The 19996-nt window shown below is 39.7% G+C and overlaps 1 protein-coding gene across 2 annotated transcripts in view; it reads right to left on the bottom strand.

Annotated features, from left to right (window-relative positions):
* Positions 1 to 17131, bottom strand: part of COL3A1 (collagen type III alpha 1 chain) — a 67525-nt gene extending 50394 nt beyond the window's left edge. For both annotated transcript variants that reach the window (XM_045032103.1, XM_045032104.1), the window contains exon 1: positions 16939 to 17131. In XM_045032103.1, the coding sequence (XP_044888038.1) occupies positions 16939 to 17017 (79 nt within the window). In that variant the 5' untranslated portion in view covers positions 17018 to 17131. The remainder of the gene's footprint in view (positions 1 to 16938) is intronic.
* Positions 17132 to 19996: the final 2865 nt, after the last annotated feature.

Below are 19996 nucleotides of genomic sequence, written 5' to 3'. Positions count from 1 at the left end.
TGTAAATAAATAATAAATCTTTGAACATCTGCAAGACATTTTACAAAATATAAATAGTTTTCTGTTGTAAAATTTATGTACTTTCAGAGTTTTTGTACAACATTTCCTAAGTGTTCAGATCTTAAAGATTTCCTAAAGGCAGGCTTTCCCCCAGCACTGAAATCACAACAACATGTTATCCTGTCTCATACATTGGTTCTGAGTTGGAGTCCAAAATTCCTATTTGCTAACCAGGCTAGCAGCAGAGTGGAGGCAGAACAGGCAGTGTTGACAGGAAATACTTCATGTTGCTCTGAAAGGACCCAATCTGGCTGATATATGGATGGGTTCAGATAACTGCAGTAGGAAAGCATATCTGGACATCCTCTTATGGAGGGATGACAGCTGTGACATGGGATATAATCTTGATTTCACTGAGATAAATGGGAATTTTGCTATTGAATTCAATGGCCTGAGAAACTGGCCTGCCATATCGTCATTTTTTGTTTTTTGCTTGCTCATACACCATGATCCTCAGCTAATCACATATACATGAAAGGGGGGAAAGATCTACATTTATTCTCCAAAACCACAAACCTTCTCCTCTTTGGATGAAGTGAAATCTCCAGTAGCTGCATTAGTAGCAGAATTTATAACTTGTTTTCAGACCAGCTACTAGAGGGTGAGAAAACCAAGAATATCTGACAGGTGTGATTCCATCCATCCAAGTTCAACCCCAGGTTCCCCTATAGGCTTAAACACGAGCTGCTGACCTGAATGAAAAGCTGAGTTGCTGTGTAATCACAGATGTTTTAACCAGAGTTAGCTAATGTGGGTCAGTAAACCCAAGTTAAGAACACACAATTTTTTTTTGTGCAGTGAAGATATACTTGTAGAGGGTACTCATCCATGTACACAAAAGCCAGTATCTTACATAAGGGCTTTCAATTGTGGGTGGGGAAACTCAACTGAAAAAGTCTATTCTGTTAGGGTCTGATCAAAGCTGACTGAAGTCAATGAGAACCTTTCTTACTCTTTTAAGGGGGACTAGACTGAGGCCATAAAGTGGGAAAGATTTTCATAGCACCTAGGGGATTTAGGGGTACAAGACCCATTGACTTTCAATGGGACGTTTACTCCTAAATTCCTTGGACTTCATCGAAACCCCACTGAAGTCAAGGAGTCTTTCCAATGACTTTAACGGACTTTGGGTCAGGGCCCTCAGATGCTTTTGAAATCTCCCCTTAAGTGTTTGTAATCTATGTTTTCTTATTTCTCACCTATTTTGGGACACTAAACCTAAATCGAATCTACACACTATTTAAAGTAGCTAATTCTAACAGTGCTTTTATAATTCTTTTTAAATGCTCTATTTATTAGGTATTTCCTCAATGTAAAACAACGTTGATTGAAAATGTGGATAAAGTAGAAAGGAAAGAAGTTGTTTAATATAGAGGGAAGATTTTGTAGTTCCTCTATGTTCTGGAATAGATTTATGGGAACATTAACAAGTTTTACCATCCCAGCTTTTGAAACAGCATTCCTTTCCACTTACTGAACAAAAAAGCAGAATGCCAAAATGCCTACCTTGTAGCAAATGGTATGGACTCTCTGACTGTTATGATGGTGATGTTTATAAGAAAAGCAAACATGATCATTCCATACTAAGATCAGTAATGGAAACAAATGGGCTCTCATAATGAACTCATTAGCTTGCTGGGCCAAAAATGTAAGCTGTTTTGAACTTTGTGCAATTAGATAAGTGCTAAGTACAGGAGAAGTCTGAAACACTTTCTGCTTCATAGGACTTATAACTAGAGATGGAGAAATAAGCAGAGAAATATTTTAACTAGATGAGATTTTTTTTAAAAAGAGCTACAGACATTGTCTCAACTTTAATTGCCCTCAAATGGTCATCTTCTATAACTAATTTAATCCATTTGGATAAGCCATGTTTCTCCCAAGTATACAAGTGGACATGCTATAAACAGTTGCAGTGGGGATGTACTTCACAGAGGGGAATGTTTAAAGCATAGGGTTGGGAGTGAGGAGTTGTAGATTCTGCCACAAAATGTCTGTGTGACCTTGGGCAATTCACTTAGGCTGGGATTTTTGAAGGGGCTAAGAGGTTAGCATTTCTTTGAACTCTGGAGGATGCAAAATCAGTTTTTGTTGTGAAAAGAATCCCAGTAGGGAAGAGTAAGAAGGAGATCTGCAAACCATCTATAGACAGGAGACAGCACATATCCCTGGCCACGTCACTGTGAGTAGAAGTTATGTGGGAGTTACCCTGCAAAACACTGTTTCAGCACAGAGAAACAGGTGAGACAGATGGTTGGGATTGGAAAAGGGGGAAAATATGGATAGTTGCTTGCCAGCTTTTTCCCTCTCCCCCCTTCTCTGCTGGCCAAGGATGATTCTTCCTCCCAGAGAGGTCCAGGATTAGGCCATTTTCAAGCATTTAGGTAGTTAAGCGCCAGGAATTGCATACACATTTAATTAGAGGAGTAATTTCTGAGAGTGCAAAAGAGATGCTGTTTTCAGAAAACTGATCTAAGTTGATGATATAAATAAAAGCAGCAAAGAATCCAGTGGCACCTTATAGACTAACAGACGTTTTGCAGCATGAGCTTTCGTGGGTGAATACCCACTTCGTCGGATGCAAGTGGTGGATGCACATGATATAAATAGTAATTTTGCCATTGTTTTTCATATTGTACCAGTTACTCATTAATTTAGGATCAGACTGTTCCATCCTCACATACACTGAGCAGTACTTTAATTCTGTAAGAGGTCCCATCGGCTTCAATTGGAGTTTTCACAGAGTAAGGTACAACTTAATATGAGTAAGTGTGGCAGCAAGTGGTCCTAAATTAATGATTAGCTGGCATAGTATATGGGGGGAAAACCCAACCCTCCAATACATAAAGTTGCTATTTATAAGAAATTCTATCGTCTATTAACTGTGATTCTACAAGCATGTAGCCTGAAGGAGGACTGCAGGCCTACAACTGGTATTTCTCTTCCCTTTCTCTCAGCTAGTAAGGATAATTACATCAAGAAGACATCTGCTTGATGACTAAAGAGTCCATCTGTGCCTGCCCATTATTCCACACCTAAAGGAATAATATTCTTTTTTACAACACAGTCATGATTTCTAGAGCAATACGTTCTGATGTCATCTTTAGTTCAGCTTACTAGTGAACATTATTAGTTGATTTAGGTCCAGGTCATCCTCATGCGAGAGAACCCCACATACAGACTAGGAAAATCAATGAGGTTCATTGATTCCTTAGAGAATCCCATTGGAACAGGAGGGAGGGTGTGGGAAAGGGGCTAATTTCTCGAAGCACACAGTTGTCTTGAGATCCGGGGTGTGGGGGGAGACACCCACACAAAGCCTGGACAACTGGATGGAGGGCCAGTGCCTTCCCATTACTTTCTGGAATTTTCCAAAATGGTTCTATTTAGACCTGTGCTGATGGATCTCCTGCCAGCTGCTGTCCTAGCCCCTCACCCCACAACAGAGGTGCACAGTGAGGAGGAGGAGTAGTACAAAATAGTGCTAATAATGCTGCTATGCCCTCATGAGTTTGAGACGGGACCTTACCTCAGTGAGAAGATTCACACAGCACCTCACTTCCATGACAATGCACAGTGGCGACCAAAGGACATCTATTTGATCAGTGGAAAGAATTGCACATCATGGAGCTAACGGTCTACCTTTTGAGATCCACCCCATCTGTCTCTTCTCCCTTTCACATGACTTGATGGAAGAATCAGGCCCTTAATCAGTGCAAATGTTTGCAGTTTAAGCTATTGTTACTCTTTTCTTCTCTCTCTACTATGAGTTTCCAAGTGCTGTGATATGCCTTTTGTTTGTTAGAAACTCATATTATTGGCACTTTCATTAGCTTTTGCAGTTGTGTTTGGATTAATAATAGTAAATCTTGTTCTTTGTATTAAGTAGACTAATGATATCATTTGTCTCAGTGATAATGTGGTTTAAAACAATTGTGTCTACATCACTGTATTTAATCTAGCCTTTTTATGTGATCCAGTCATTATTGCATTTTAACATTCATAGGTGATGTTACTAATAAAATATCTGATGTTCATTCAGCTATGTATGCAAGACAAGGTATCATTCTGAAATAAGGACTATATTCTGCCTGTGATTTTTACACAACAGCCTCACTGGTTTCAATTGGTGTTCAACACATGGAATGAACACATCACAAAATTTTCCACTCATTTCTGAACTAATAATGGGGTAAGCACAAAGAAATGATCACACTGTGCCTTCATTCATAACGTGAGGATTTCAAACAATAAAACGTATTTAATAAAAAGCTACTGATTTTGATATAGGCTAAATACAGCAAACCATTTTTTTACTAAGTTGCTCACAGAATTATGTTATCTATTCTTCTGAATTTCCTATGTCATTCTGATGAAAGGAATTAATGAATACAAGGATTGGTTGGGTGTTATGCTAAGCTATGCTAATGACTATCCTTGGACATCATTAACTGCTAAATAGTGACTCTTCTGAGGCAGAGCTGTAACTGGGGAGAAGGTGTGGAATGTGTGCTGGAGGAGCTGAATGAGGAGGATCTTGCAGAGTTTTCCTCCTTAGGGCCCTGTGTGAATGGATTTAAGACAGAGGCTAATATTAATATTCTTGTCTTTATAGCAGAAATGGGCCAGGTTACAGACAGGCACTACAAATATCGCCTAATTTATTATGCTTTGATATAATCCCTAAACTGATCATCATTCATCCATGGATAGCTGTGAATATAGTCTTGATAGTCAAGATAAGTCTTTGAAGTCATCAGATCAGATCCCAAGGGACTGATCCTGGACAGTCCTGAGTGCCCTGAACGCCTTTTTACTTCAGTGGAAATTGAGGGCCCTCAGAACCATGGAGATCAAGTCCTTAAATAAAAGCTATTGATTGCATGAGAACAAGAAGCACAGTGGATAAGAATGATATTCTACTTCCATATGTTGAATTTCTTATGTGATTTTGTCACATGATCCTGTGTGACCTTTGGTGTCAGTGACTTAAAGAGCAGGCTGAAATCACTTGATTTTCAGTCATACAATCATGGCATTGGAACAGATTCTCAATGCTTGGACTGGGTTCTAAAACAAACTGAAACTGACACAAGCTCAAAGCCCTGATGTGACTGCAACTGATTTTATGGATCAGCTTTTGGCCTAACATATAGTTAGCCCTGGTACTAGTTAAAAACAAAAATATGCTAATTGTAATGATGAACTTGTTGTAGGCTGGTGAATAAATAGGATGTTTTTATGGGGGGGCAGGGGGAGAGAAAGGGGAGATAGAGAAGGAGGAAACATCAAAATATACCAAACTTCTTTTCACCCTCCTACCCTAAAGATCATTTTAGAGTCCCTCTGATAACACACATATACAGATTTGAAATTAATTGTTGGCCAAATCCTGAAGACTTGAAAGAATTGCACATCATGGAGCTAACGGTCTACCTTTTGAGATCCACCCCATCTGTCTCTTCTCCCTTTCACATGACTTGATGGAAGAATCAGGCCCTTAATCAGTGCAAATGTTTGCAGTTTAAGCTATTGTTACTCTTTTCTTCTCTCTCTACTATGAGTTTCCAAGTGCTGTGATATGCCTTTTGTTTGTTAGAAACTCATATTATTGGCACTTTCAAAAACAGAAGTTTAGTGTAAGTGAGGACTAAAAGAGTTGACCTACCCATACCAGTTTCCAAAATCCATTTTTTCCATACCATCTCAGTTGCATATCCTCTCCATGCACTAAACTTTAAAGTTAATGAAAGTTAACATTCAGAGTCCCTAACAAAACAGGTCAGTTTGACCTCTTAGTATGTATTAGGCTGGTAGAAAGTCTTTCTACAGATGAACAATAGGCAGGTGCACATAATTATTAAGAATAATTAAACCGATCGGATTATTTCAGAAGCTCCCTCTGCCAAAAAAAAATAAAATAGAAAATAAAAAATCTTAACCTCAAATTCAAACCCACCTGTTCTTGGGGACTTCAAAAAGCTCTGGTAATTTAAAAAATGTATTTCATTACCATGTAACTCTGTACCTAGGGATCACAAATAGATGGGCCATAATACTGCAAGGAAGCCTGTTCTTGTGATTTCTTACCAGTCTACAAGCAGGAAGTACTGGAAAGATTTTAAAACAGGCCTTTCTTCTTGGGGGTTGGGGAGAGAGGCCTCAGCTCCCACTGAGTTCAAGGAGCACTAAGAGGCTAGAAGGACAGGGCCCAATGATTACACTTTAAAAGCTTAAACCTGAACTTGTGAAACAGAACAAATATTATTTCTGATTTTTTGTTGATTAGCTTTGCTGGTCATAATTAAGCAATTTCTATCAGGTAATTAAAATCCAAAATGAGGCATGGAAAATTATGTTTTCTAACCAAATGAGAGAGCTAAATATTTTATTTGGTGACTTTTTCTAAGATCTGCCTGGAAGAACCTAGCTTGGTTCAATGCTTTTTTCAAGAGATGTCAGCAGATGGGAAATGTTCGAGTGCTATGCAGTACATATGGTAACACAATTTACATTTTCAGATACAATGGGCAAATTCAGTCCTAGTGTAACTCCACTGACTTCAGTGAAGTATATCAGAGATGAATAAAGCAGCAGGGGTCTGCACTAACATAACTCCCTGTGCATTTTCATTGAATTCAATGAATTGGCATGGGTCATAAATCAGTGGAGAATTTGGCCTTTGGACTTTATATTCAAATGATGTATTAAAAAGAGATCTAGCCACTGTCCATAGAAAGGAATCATATCCATGACTGCAAATAAATTACAAGTATCTGTAAGACTTCAGAAATGGAACAGATCAGTCAACCATGTGATTCTGTACGAAGAGGACAGTGTCATTCTGTCCTCATTCGTAAAACAATTTGTGTTCATTCACCTGCCTCCATACATATTTTGGACTCTTAGTGGATATGTATGGCAGTGTTTAGAGTTTTCCCTTGAATCTCTTCTAGTCAAGATTAAATAGCTAGCTGTAAAACTCTGTTTTGGTTACACTATTATGTCAAAATTATAAAGTTAACAAAGCAAACCATTGTAGCTGTTTTATTACAGTTGGCAAAGGCATTTCCAATTTTTGGACCATCTGTTAACTATAAATTTACTACATTGTTTTTCAGCCTCTGGCTTCAAGTATTTCAAATCCTTTTTCTTAACTAATACCTGTCCTAACGTTAGTAAGAGAGTACAGTGCAGAAAGCCTGGTACTGCTAGTGAGTACTGGTGTCTAAAGTGGGCATAAGCATTGTTGCTGACCTCAATCCCCCTACAGTTAAGGATGTTAGAAAAATGTGAATTCAAGGGCTGGGACTGTGAAAACTGGAAAAGTGAAGATGTTGCATAGAAACAAGCCTATAGCAACATTATTTTCTTCAGCCAACCTAACCTGAAAAGATGCAGCTTGATTTAAATTTCTCCATATAGATTATTTGATTCTTACTAAGAAGAGGGATATTATACAGAGGACCACCCTGGCAGCATCCAAAAGGACAGCAGGGTGAGAGTACTGTGCATAAATATTACAAACATCTGAGCTGATTTTCAATTACTGTGCTCAAAGATCTGTAATTCCCACTACAACAGCTTTCTTGTTTCTTTTCAAGTGAACATCCTTCCATGAAACAACTGGCATGCAATCATGGTGAGTCTGTACAGAACCCAAGCAGGAAATCCCAACATAGATTGATAGACAAATAGTCAAAAAGAACCTCTCACTACCATCAGAGTGATTCTGAAAGAGCACAATGGCTGTGTTCACATGCACATAGTTCAAGGAAAACACGGGCAGTGTAGTTCATTGTTTCTTTGATGTTCACTGTAATAGCTACATTGAACTGCAAAGTAACAATGAAGCATCCCTCCTATATTTTTCATTAACTGTGTGCAAATGAACAATTGTTTCTGTTATGTTTGTTTGAAAGAAGAGCTGCAATTTTGTTCACACATCTCTGACAAAGAGAAAACATCAGGAAGAAAAAAATAGATGATGAAAACCAGAAATAGTCACAAGAGAGGACCCGATAATTCACCCACCGGTCAACAAGACTTTGACTTCAGTGGGAGCAAGTTATGGCTCAAAGTGGAAGACAAAACCAGTGTTGCTAGGAGCTTCAATATTGCATTACCATGGAATGTAGCTTCCATCCACAACTCAGTCCTTAATATCTACTATTGAAAATAGGCGTCCATTCTCCCCTCTGATACCATGTTGCACTAGACTGCTGGAAGATACAGGACCTAAAGCTGGCATAGGTGGAAATATCACTCCAAGGAAGAGGGAATCATCTGATAACACAGAATCAGAGTAGTAGCATCTACCGCATCTACAACATCCTCCAGCTGCTGATGTAGTGAACACTGAGGGGGAAAGGCAACAGTGCGGGGGCTGCCTTTAGAGTGGTGATCTCCAGCTGCAAAATTGGTCTCTTGGGGCTGTTGGCAGTTTGATGCACACAGCCAGCTCAGGCCTTAAAGCTACATTTGCATCCCACTTTGCAGGTTGTGCTGTGTGTGCGTTTGGCCATAATGAAGGATCTAAGCCATAGTGTACACTTATCTTCAAAGTAGGAGGCTGCATTCTACCTTAAAATAAACATCATTACTTTAAAGTAATAGTCGTAGGTTGTTTAATGCCTTGTGCGTGATTCAGTTCCCTGGCAAATATCTCTTCACAGAGCATTTGTGTGAAACAAAGTAAGTAAAAAGTGCTGGTATTATTACAGTGCATGTCATTTTCAGTCTCATTCTTATATTTCATTTATAAAACTACAGCACTTGAGAAAAATCATGGAAAATGGAAGTGGTTTCTTAGCTAATCTGAAAAGAATCTCCTCTGATGTATTTTCACTGAACATGGCCAGGAATCCCAGCGTCTGAAGTTTACCCTAACTAAACTTAACAAACGATTGTTGTTTGACTGGTTATATCATGTTTTCCATTGTCATTTTGACATGAAACAGGCAACGTTTCCAGCTCTGGAAACTTAGACACAGCAGGATTAGTACTGAAATAAAAAAAAGGAGTGGAGGAGGGAGAGGAGATTTTGTTTTAAGTGAGAAGAGTTATGAAGTGAAGATAGATGTTCTTATGAAACACTGTTTGTGGAAAAATAATCATTGTTCTAAAAGATAAATGAGTATTTGGTCTCATGTACTGTAGCCTAAGGACTGCTCTAACTTATGTTCTTGCTGCAGTCTCCCTTTATGCACCATCCAGCATCCAAGAAAGGCAGACCAAGGGCTCATTTCTGGGAACTATTTCCATTCCCTTTACAATGTCAATGACACAAAGGAGACATACACAGAGGAAAATTAACCCCTAAACATTAAAAACATGTTTAAAAACTGGAGTCTCCTTCTACCAAACCAGGCAGCTTCTGATCCTGGACCACATGAAAGGACAGCCAGAAAACTCTGCGAGGATTCCCCCACAGTGTTTCCAGGGAAACAGAGCCTCATGTGCCTTGCTCCCATCTCCTCTAGTAGCATGGTCCCTGAAGGAGAGGTGTGGTCTGTCACCTTGGGGCTGCTCCGTGGCAGAATACAGAGAGGATACCATGGGTATTAGTGCTCCCTTAAGTAGCGTTAATTCCAGTGAGAATTCTGGATGGAAATCCTGGGTTAAGCATGGAATGGAGTTGTGAAGAGTGCCTGTGGTCCCCTGTTTAAGCTCCTCTGACAGTAACCATGCCCACAAAACCCTTCAGAACTCTTGCACAAACAGCCAACCTAAGTATTTCTCTATAGTTCTGGTAATGGGTACAGTATCTGAGAAATAGCATCTCCCCCCACTCCCTAAGAAGGATTTCACACATGTTATTTGTGTCAATGGAAGGGAGTATGCTGACTACTGTATACCAACAAACAATAATTGTGCTTAACCTTAGCGGGTGGGGGAATGGGGCAAATTTGGAAGTCTTTAAAGAATGTTTCATTCTTTATTCTGGCAAAAGACTCACTGGACAATGGGAGTTTTGCTTGAGTAAAATTTGCATAGCTATTCAGTAGGATTTCTAGATTTACTCCATGCACTATATAATTCAACTCCATATTTGATCGTCAGGAATGTTTTGTATAGGGTATATTATTACTATGACAAATGCCTGGTACGAGGGCTAGATCGATGTAATATTCTTGCAACTATTTTAAGATTAAAATATTGTCAATAAAAATCTTGCTTTAAAAAAAAAGCTAAGCTAGGTTAACTTAATTATGGTCGCTGCCAAAGATCAAAACTAAAAAGTCCAGAAATTAGTCTTCAACTGCACTTTTAATGTGTTATATAAGAAATAGTAGCTGTCAAAGAGAACATTTTGCCACCTAGTATTAAAGTGCTTTTGAACTACAGAACTAAATATATTTTTCATTTAAATGTTGTATCCATTTAGATGCTTGTCAGACTATAGGTTTATAAACTATCATAGAGGCTTTGGATAAGCAGGCAGTGGATGATGTTTAGTAATCCTTTCAGCTGGGACCAGGTTCTTGGCTGAAGCCTCAGCCACCTGAAGTATAATAATGTATAATTTACTCAGCCACCACTAGAAGGATAATGCATGGCAATGGGGTTGGGGCCACGGAGAAGCCATGGGGCAAGTTTCAGGCTGAATAACATTGATGTTATTCCAGCTTCTTTAAGGTCCACCTGCAGTTTTTAGGTATCACTGATGACAAATTTTAGTTGCTATGTCACATTGCATTTCCACAATGACCTCAGAATCTAATCTAGTTACCTCAAGTCCCTCAACAGCCATTTGCCATTGAACTTCTTGTCACCCATTTTCTTCTTTTCCTTTGTTTACAGTCTGGAGCAGACCCTTTGTTTCATGATCAAACACAACAAAAAGATAACGCTGGAAATGAAATGAACACAGCTATTGATCTAACTCCAGTACCATAGGTTTTGAAGAGTCATTATTCATTATTGGGAGGGGCATGCAATCATTTCAGTGGCTGCTGCAGTTGTTGCTCTTCTCAGGGTTACTGCTCAGTCATATGACGTCATCCAAGAACAACAGTGTTCATGCTGCCTGCCAGCCTGAGAAAACACACCACACTATCAAGTACCACTAGTGGCAGCCTGAGCCTCTGCCTTCTCTCAATAGACAGCTGTTCAACCAAAATGCAGAGTTAGGCCTGGTCAACTAAGGTACGCAAGTTCAGCTATGCGAATAGAGTAGCTGAACTCGAACTACCTTAGTTCGAACTACTCACCCGTCCAGACGCCGCGGGATCGAAGTCCGTGGCTCCCCCGTCGACTCCGCCACTGCCGTTCGCGGTGGTGGAGTTCCGGAGTCGACGGGAGCGCGTTCAGAGTTCAATATATTGCGTCTAGATGAGACGCGATATATCGAACTCCGAGAAGTCGAACGCTACCCGCCAACCCGGGCGGGTAGTATAGACGTAGCCTTAGAGATAGAAAGAACTAAATGTCCACAAACATACGTTAGTAGGTGAAACAGCAATGCTAGTTACAACCTCTGTCACCCTCCAACCGTGATGCATAGCACCTTCTCCAGATTATTAAAACAGATGTGTCCCAAGTTATTTATTATATTTGTGAGTAAATAGTGAGCCATAACAAGCTCTGAACCCATGTTAGCATGCCAGGCACCAGATTGAATAAGATATTCATGTCAGTATGGCACACACACACAAAAAGGATGCTAATTCTTGCTCTTTTTTCTCCTCCATCCAGTGAACTGTTTAAAGCCAACAGCCAAGAACTGTGTAAGGCTGGCAACAACTAACATTTGGCAAGAGGTGGTAACATTTGTCTAATTCAAGACCTAAAACTTCACAGAAACTGGAAAAGAATAGAGGATCTGCTTGTAATTTGTAACTCTGTGAGTGGGGTAGCTATTATAGCTCTGACTCAAGTATTGAGTCTGTTAACAATAATATTACTTCCAGTGGACAACACCCTGCACCTCTGCTTCCTCCCTTTGTAATAAAGCAGTGAATGTTTCCAAATCCACTGCCCTTTCAAAATCAGTCTGCTTAGCCTTGGTCTCAACTCAAAAACAAAATATGGAAAATTATGAAAGAAACCAAATGGTTTCACTCCCATAAGGCTAATGTCTGTGTGATCTAAATGGTGTTTATGAAATCTGTCACATTTCTAAAAACACGCACACTTGGTTGAAGCGCTGGATTCCCCCGACTTTAACTGAGGCTCAGATTTTTCCAAATCAAAGTCACACATCACTCTTCCAAAACACAGTTTGCCTGAGAGGCACACATTGCTGAACTTTAATTTCAAACCCTAAGTTTCAACAATTCATTAGTTTAAAATTTGATAACCAGCAAGCACAGGCTAAAACATCCAGGTACCAGATGTGCACTGCCACACGTTCTACTTGGCACACTCTGCAGTACATCAAGGTGCCAGTTTCTTTATCCACAATGTTTTGGGAGCTGGATCAATTTGAGAAAATGCTCAGTTAAGTTATGACATATATTATTAGAAAATGGATCCAAAATAGCACATTGAGTAGGTAACGGATGAAGAGTGGCCTTTGCAGTATGCTCAGATTGATTGTGTCCCACATGGCTGCATGTTATTGCTGCCTAATAACGATCACTGGAATAATTTTCTTACAACTATACCATTAGCCTTCTCTTTCACTTGCTCAGCTAAAGAAACCTGCTTCTTACTGCCCTTCTTATCTTCCCTTTTTGTTATGTTTTGGTGTTCATCTCCTTCATGTTCACTGAATGATGGATAAGATATACTTGATACCAACCCAAGTATATTTTATTTGGATTCGAGACACCTGATCTGTTGTATTTGAACATCAAATAGATCAGTTTATCTACTATAGTGTAGTTATCCATGGCCATGCACTGATGGTACCAGACATGTCTCAGTCTAACCCTGCTTTTATCTTCACTATGGTAAGCTTGAGGAGATGACTGGGTTGGCAAAAGCTGCAATAGAAAGACATTGCTGATTGTCTGAAGTGTTTCTGTTCCACCAGCTAATTCAATGGATTAATCTACAACGAATGCACATGTAGCATACTGGCAAACACTAAAAATGTTGCTATTCTTCTAGGAACCGCACCAATATATTACTGAACTCATGCTATTTCTTCATTACTGCTCTAACACTTTCCAGTTTAAAAGAAAAAGCATAATCTTAAACTGGAGCTATTTTTTAGAAACAATTACAGACTATTTTTTGCAGGTATTTAATCAAACATAGATGTTCAGAATGAAGAGGTAGTGCAAAAGCAACAACATATCTATTCCTGCAACCTGTTTATGATGGCTACATTCCACATTTTAAAAACTGCCACTTGGAATACTGTATTAATATGAAAGAAGACGTCCACCTGCTCAAGAAAGAGCTGTGCTGCTTTAGCAAATAGTTGAGGCAGCATTTATACTATAATATAAGCATGAAGTAATATCTAAGCATAGAATTAGCTGCCAAGTATGCAGAGGGTCTGATTCTGCTGATATGCTCCTTTTTCAGCAGTGGAGTTCTGATAATTCCAGTGGAGTTATTCACAATTTACAGGGTGTAAATAAGAGAACAATCAGGCCCTAGATCTCCAAAATCTCCTTATTGTCATTGTGAGTATGGATGATATATTGCTAGCAAAGGCTAGTGGGATAACAGTTTGAAAGCCATCTTAAGGAACTACTCAAGGGAATGATAGCAATCAGTAGTAGCTTACTGTGCTGGGTCTAATACCAGTGAAGCAGAATTGTACTCAGTTCTTGGCCCTGATTCTTATAGACACAGAAGCCCCTTTACATCACTCTGGCAGCGTAAAGGAGCCTTCAGATAGGTGTAACCCAATATGTTTGCAGCAGTCTTTCTTAAGACAGGTTTTACTATAGGAACACAGAAAAAACCATTCTCGCTCCTTGCTACACCATATGTGTTACTTCTGTACTAGTAACAAAGTTTGTGTGTTACAGTGAACTTCAGTCACCTATGATATTGGTGAATATTTGTGGCTTGAGGCAGGGCTTTTAGGATAGAATAACTTCTATGACGTTCCATATATTTAAAGTACCTTTAAATGGGTGCATATAAATTCTTTCAGAGATGTGTAATTTAAATATTATTTCTATAATTTGACACTTTTCCAGGAACATGTTCATACCTGACCAGAAGAATTGTATTCACAAGAATAAGGTTTTAGTCTCAGATTTTTCAACACCAAGAATTTGCTGCACAAATTATTTTCAAAGTTACAGTAACTCTGGGGCAGAGTTGGCTAGAATGCAACACTTCTGTTTCATAATAATATAATAAATAACAATAATTTATTATTATTATTATTTAAAGGCCAGTAAATGTTACCTGATGTAAGGGTGGCAGAATTGGACCGTGAATAATTAAATAGCTCCCAAACCACTGATTCAATAATGTAAAACATGTGAGTATTAAGTATTCATTTCTTCATTGAATCTTCATTTGTTGCAAGGGAAGCAGAACTACGAGCCACTAGATGGCACTTAATTATGAAAGAGGTTTGCCAAGATAGCTTAAACTGATGAAACTTTTAACACAGATCAGAAAATCTAAGTTTAGACCATCTCAAGCTAAATCATTTTTTTCACAAGATAAAGAAATCTAGCTAGATTACCAAGACATTTTATAGCCTGGATTAGTGTTAGTAAGTGAACATTTCATATTCCATAATATCCATAACTTGAGCTGAGCAGAGGTTCAATCTTAGACTGTGTTTAAACTTCCCTTTCCGGTTATTACAGAAAAACTAAGAAACTCATAGCCCAGAGCTACATCTGACTATTATGAACACACTGCATACTCAGCAGCTTCCTTAATATCTTTGCCAAGGCTTGTCTACTGACACAATTTTCCAAGGAAAATTTTATGTTGACTTACTTTTGATACAAACCATATAAACATTTTTCTTGAGACAGCAATTCAGCATGTCTGGAGATTCTCTTTTCAGACATGGAAACATTAGCTCTCGAACCCATCAATGCACTGTATATGCATTAACAATATTAATAGTCAACTCTCTGAATTATCTTTGTATTATTTATTTTTTGAGTATGTGCCTTAGCATATGGGGTGGGAGAAGAAACAGGAGCAATTTCAAAAGAGTGAAAAGATTTTTGAATCTTGTGGAAAAGTACTTTCCAGAGTAAGGGCAGCACTCTATACTCTGAGCAAACCAAAAAGAGATATTCAATTTCAGTTGCATTTACAAATTGATTGCCTGATGTTTTACCAACTTCATCAAGCTAACCATCTCTCTCTAACCCACATGGAAACGAGCCCAATAAGGAAATGTTGCCATACCATGCACTTTGAATGGGCCAAACAAATGAGCCCTTAAGAATATGCCCTCACACTTCTTAGATTTAACTGTTTCTTTCTATGTCTAAAATTGACCATTACTAGAACAAATGTGTTTTGTAACACAGTAAAGTCTGGGGACAACCAAAGTGAAGGGAGGGGACTTGTCAGGGGATGACATGCAGGAGGGTTTTGTTGAAACAGGAGATCAAACTGAGGGCGATTTTCACTGTGGGAGGCTGGTGGCTAAGGATCCCATTATCTGCAGTGAAAAAACATGTTAATTTGTTTTGTTGTTGTAAGCAGAGAAAAGTCCCCACTGCATAAATTTCCTCTGGCTTTGCAATATTCTTTTTATTGACATTTGGAACTCATTTGGGCACTTCTTTGTTACAGATTATAATACCTGATTTGCTCATGAAAGAAACATTCATCCTAGGCTCCAATTGTTCCATTGCTCAAACATCCTGTTAGAAATATAGTAAACCCTGACGCAGAGGTTGCTTTCTAGCTATGCTTTCACAGACAAGTTGAACATCAGTTTGGTACAGTAATAATTTCTAATAGTTTCCTTTTTCTGACCAGGGCTGGGTGTGGGTATAAAAAGTTTGGCTGCATTTGACTGCTCTGCATTTTATATTAATTTGCTGCCATTTATCAAATTATTTATTTTATTAGCTTCTTTCATGCATGAATATCTCTTTCACATTTAGAAGACAAAAGTATTATTTGACACCTTAAGAGTAAAAAAGATATGAAACATAATGATGAAAATGTCTAGGGAATAGTACAGATCCCCAAAGCATCAAGTGTTCTTATGGAAACTCATCTGTTAACTATCATAGTTATCATCACTCTAAGTTGAATTTGAGTGTAGAGTAATTTTTCACTATATTCCAGGTTCATTTTGTGTCAGTGATCTGTTGCATTGCACATCCCCCTTAGAAGATCAGTTAGCTGTTAATTGATCTTCTAAGAGTTTGAAATAGCCTGCAGATGAGTGATAGAAAAGCTTTTAGCAGAGTGAATGCATTCATCCATTTGCTGTGTGTGAAAAATAAAAACTCAACAAGCTGACAGATATTTCCTTGTGAAGTTTTACAAAAATGGTTTCAGCAACCTTGGTTACAATTTCTAAGGTTTTTTTCTATAGGCTAAAATCTTTAAAGCATATTCCTATGGTGCCAAAGGAGCATTTACTGTATGGCATAGAACAGCAATCTAGCAAACAGCTGGAAACACAGGGTTTATTACATGAGACAAATAACTTCCAGACTACATAGAGCTAGCATTCAAAACAAAATCATTAAAAAAAAAAAACCCCAAACTTTCCAGAGACTATAACATGAACACCAGAAAGAACAAGAACAACTGCAGCTTAAACACAGGAAAAGCAAAACATTTCTTACATTTAGGAACCTCCTGGTTAGTAATCAACATATTCTAGTATTCAGCTAAAAACATTAGCTATCTATCTCATAATGTTGAATGGGTGAAGGAAAAGTATCCTGGGGAGATTTGGGAATTTCTTATGTTAAGATGAATTGATGAAAATAAAAAATAAACTCATAAGAAATTTGAATTACTCACCACCTTGTTGCGCCAAAGTAATTGAGGGTTGAAACACGGCAAGAATGAGCCAAGTTACTTTTTGCACAAAGCTCATCATGTCTAAATATTAGACATGAGACTCTATGTGCAAAAATAAAAATGGGGGGAGAGAAAAATCAATTCAAAATAGCACCATCAATTGTTCCCTGCCCTTTCAGCACCGGGCCCTGCACAGAACTGAGCCACAGGCATTCCTTTGCTTTGGCCTTAAATAGGAAAAAGTTTGGCTTCCTTTACTTTCCAGCCCCTTTCTGAAATATGAGAGGAAGACCAATTCCCTTAACAGTGAAAGAAATGATTCATTTTTTTCTTGGCCTTATAGAAGAAACAGCCAACTAAACTAGATAAAAAGCACATCTGGAGCTTTTGTATATGTATGCTGCACCCACCACACAAGTGTGTACTAGACTATATGATGTATGCATGAGTGTGAATGTGTTTGCACTGCATGTATGTGATGTGGGAAAGAAGTTACAGTGGCTTTCTATGTGGTAATGCATTTTTCCCCTGTCAATTAGGACTCAGCCAAGAGGTATAGTACTTGATGCTTCAGTAAAGTTCAACCCTGCAACTTCACAATGAAAATAAATAGTAGCTATCTTGCATGATGGGCGACCACAGAAAATGAAGGAGTCCCAGAAGCTGAAGAAAGTGCACTTTTCATCTGCAGCAGTAGAAGTCATACTAAATGAAAGTGGGGCCCTGAATGCTAGCAGCTGAATTTCAGTGCTGTTATGGTGCCATCCTGCCATCTTCTCATCATGATTGTAGTTTTGTACTGATCTCGGGAGTAACAAAACATGGAACATTTCGTGAGAAAAACAATATATTCCAAAAATGGATACTGACCTAAGACTAAAACCTTTCAATGAATTCACCCTAATTTTAGTACACAAAAGAAATGCAGAATAGTCACCTTTTCCTCAGTATGTCTGCCCCTCAATACTGTAGCTTCATCTCAGAAAAAATCCTGAGTCTGTTGCATTTGTTTCCTTGTAGCTCAAATTCCTTCTTATTCCACATAACATAGGGCTTTATTGAGAATCAAAAGGTTCGAGCATGTATATTCCATCAGATATCCTGAGAGACATTTGCTTCACACAAAAAAATTGCTATATAAGTGACCTTCATTTTAGGATTTGGGAGACTCCAAAATTAATGCAGATATTACTGTGGAAAGCTGGTAAGGCTTGAGGAAATCACTCTATCATTGTTAAAACAATGGTCTGAACCGAATTAATTTCCTTCTTTGACAGAGTTAGTGGCCTGGTGGATAGGGGAGAAGTAGTCAGCATAATATATCTTGATTTTAATAAGGCTTTTGACACAGTCCCATGTGACATTCTCATAAACAAACTAGGGAAATGAGGTCTAGATCGGGCTGGGCAAACTACAGCCCTGGCCCATCAGGGCTTTGGATCCAGCCCGTGGGATTGCCAGCCCCGCGCTGCTCCCAGAAGCAGCTGGCACCACGTCCCTGCGAGACCTGGGAAAGGGGAAGGACAGAGGGCTCCGCGCTCTGCCCTTGCCTGCAGACACCCCCCCCCATAGCTCCCATTGGCCAGGAATGGAGAACTGCGGCCAACGGGAACTTCAGGGGAGGTACCCGCAGGCGAGGGCAGCGCACAGAGCCCTCTGCTTGTCCCCCTCCCGCAGGGGCCACAGGGATGTGGTGCTGGCTGCTTCCAGGAGTGGTGTGGGGCTAGAGCAAGCACGGAGCCTGCCCTAGCCCTGTTGTGCGCTGCTGCCACCTTGGAGATGCTCAAGGTAAGTGGCGCCTGGCTGGAGCCCACACCCTGAACCCCTGCCCTGAGCCCCCTGTCATACCCCACACCCCCTTCTGCACCCCAATCCCCTGCCCTGAGCCCCCTGTCATACTCCACACCCCCTTCTGCACCCCAATCCCCTGCCCTGAGCCCCCCTCCTGCACTCCACACCCCCTTCTGCACCCCAATCCCCTGCCCTGAGCCCCCCTCCTGCACTCCACACCCCCTTCTGCACTCCAACCCCCTGCCCTGAGCCCCTTCCTGCACTCTGCCCCCCTCCCACACCCGACACTCCCTCCCACACCCCAACCCCAGCCCTGCATGCAATTTCCTTACCCAGATGTGGCCCTCAGGCCTAAAAATTTGCCCATCCCTGGGCTAGATGAAATTGCTATACAGTGGGCGAACAGCTGGTTGAAAGTCCATACTCAAAGAACAGCTACCAATGATTTGCTTATCAAAAGGAGGGCACATCAAGTGGGGTTCCTCGGGGTCAGTCCTGAGTCTGATACTATTCCATATTTTCATTAACGACTTGGATCATGGAGTGGAGAGCATGCTTATTACTGTGTGGCTGACACTAAGCAGAGGGGGAGGGAAGTGCAAGGACAGGACTTTGGAGAAGAGGATTCAAATTCAAGATGACTTTGACAAACTGGAGAATTGGTCTGAAATCAACAAAATGAAATTCAATAAAGACAAGTGCAAAGTATTACACCTAGGAAGGAAAAATCAAATGCACAACTACAAAATGGGGAATAACTGGCTAAGCAGTAGTGCTGCTGAAAAGGGTCTGGAGGTTATAGTGTGTCACACATTGAAGATAAGTCAACGTGATGCAATTGTGCAAAAGGCTAAAATCATTGTGGGGTGTAAGACATGAGAGGCAACTGGTGCGCTGTACACTGGTGGGGCCTCACTTGGAGTACTGTGTCTAACTCTGGGTGCTGCACTTTAGGAAAGATATGAACAAGTTAGAAAGAGTCCAGAGGAAAGCAACAAAAATGATCAAAGGTTTAGAAAACCAGACCTATGAAGAAAGGTTAAAAAAAACTAGGCATGTTAAGGCTTGAGAAAAGACAACTGGGCTGGGGGGGGGAGGGACCTGATAACAGTCTTCAATATAAGAGCTGTTATAAAGAAGATGGTGATCAATTGCTCTCCATGTCCATGAAGGAAGGACAAGAAATAACGGGCTTAATTTGCAGCAAAGGAGATTTAGATTAGATATTAGGAAAATCTTTCTAACTATAAGGGTAGTTAAGATCTGG

The sequence above is a fragment of the Mauremys mutica genome, chromosome 10 (genome assembly GCF_020497125.1).
Source record: "Mauremys mutica isolate MM-2020 ecotype Southern chromosome 10, ASM2049712v1, whole genome shotgun sequence".
NCBI lineage: Eukaryota > Metazoa > Chordata > Testudines > Geoemydidae > Mauremys > Mauremys mutica.
This window is presented reverse-complemented; position numbering and strand designations above follow the sequence as displayed.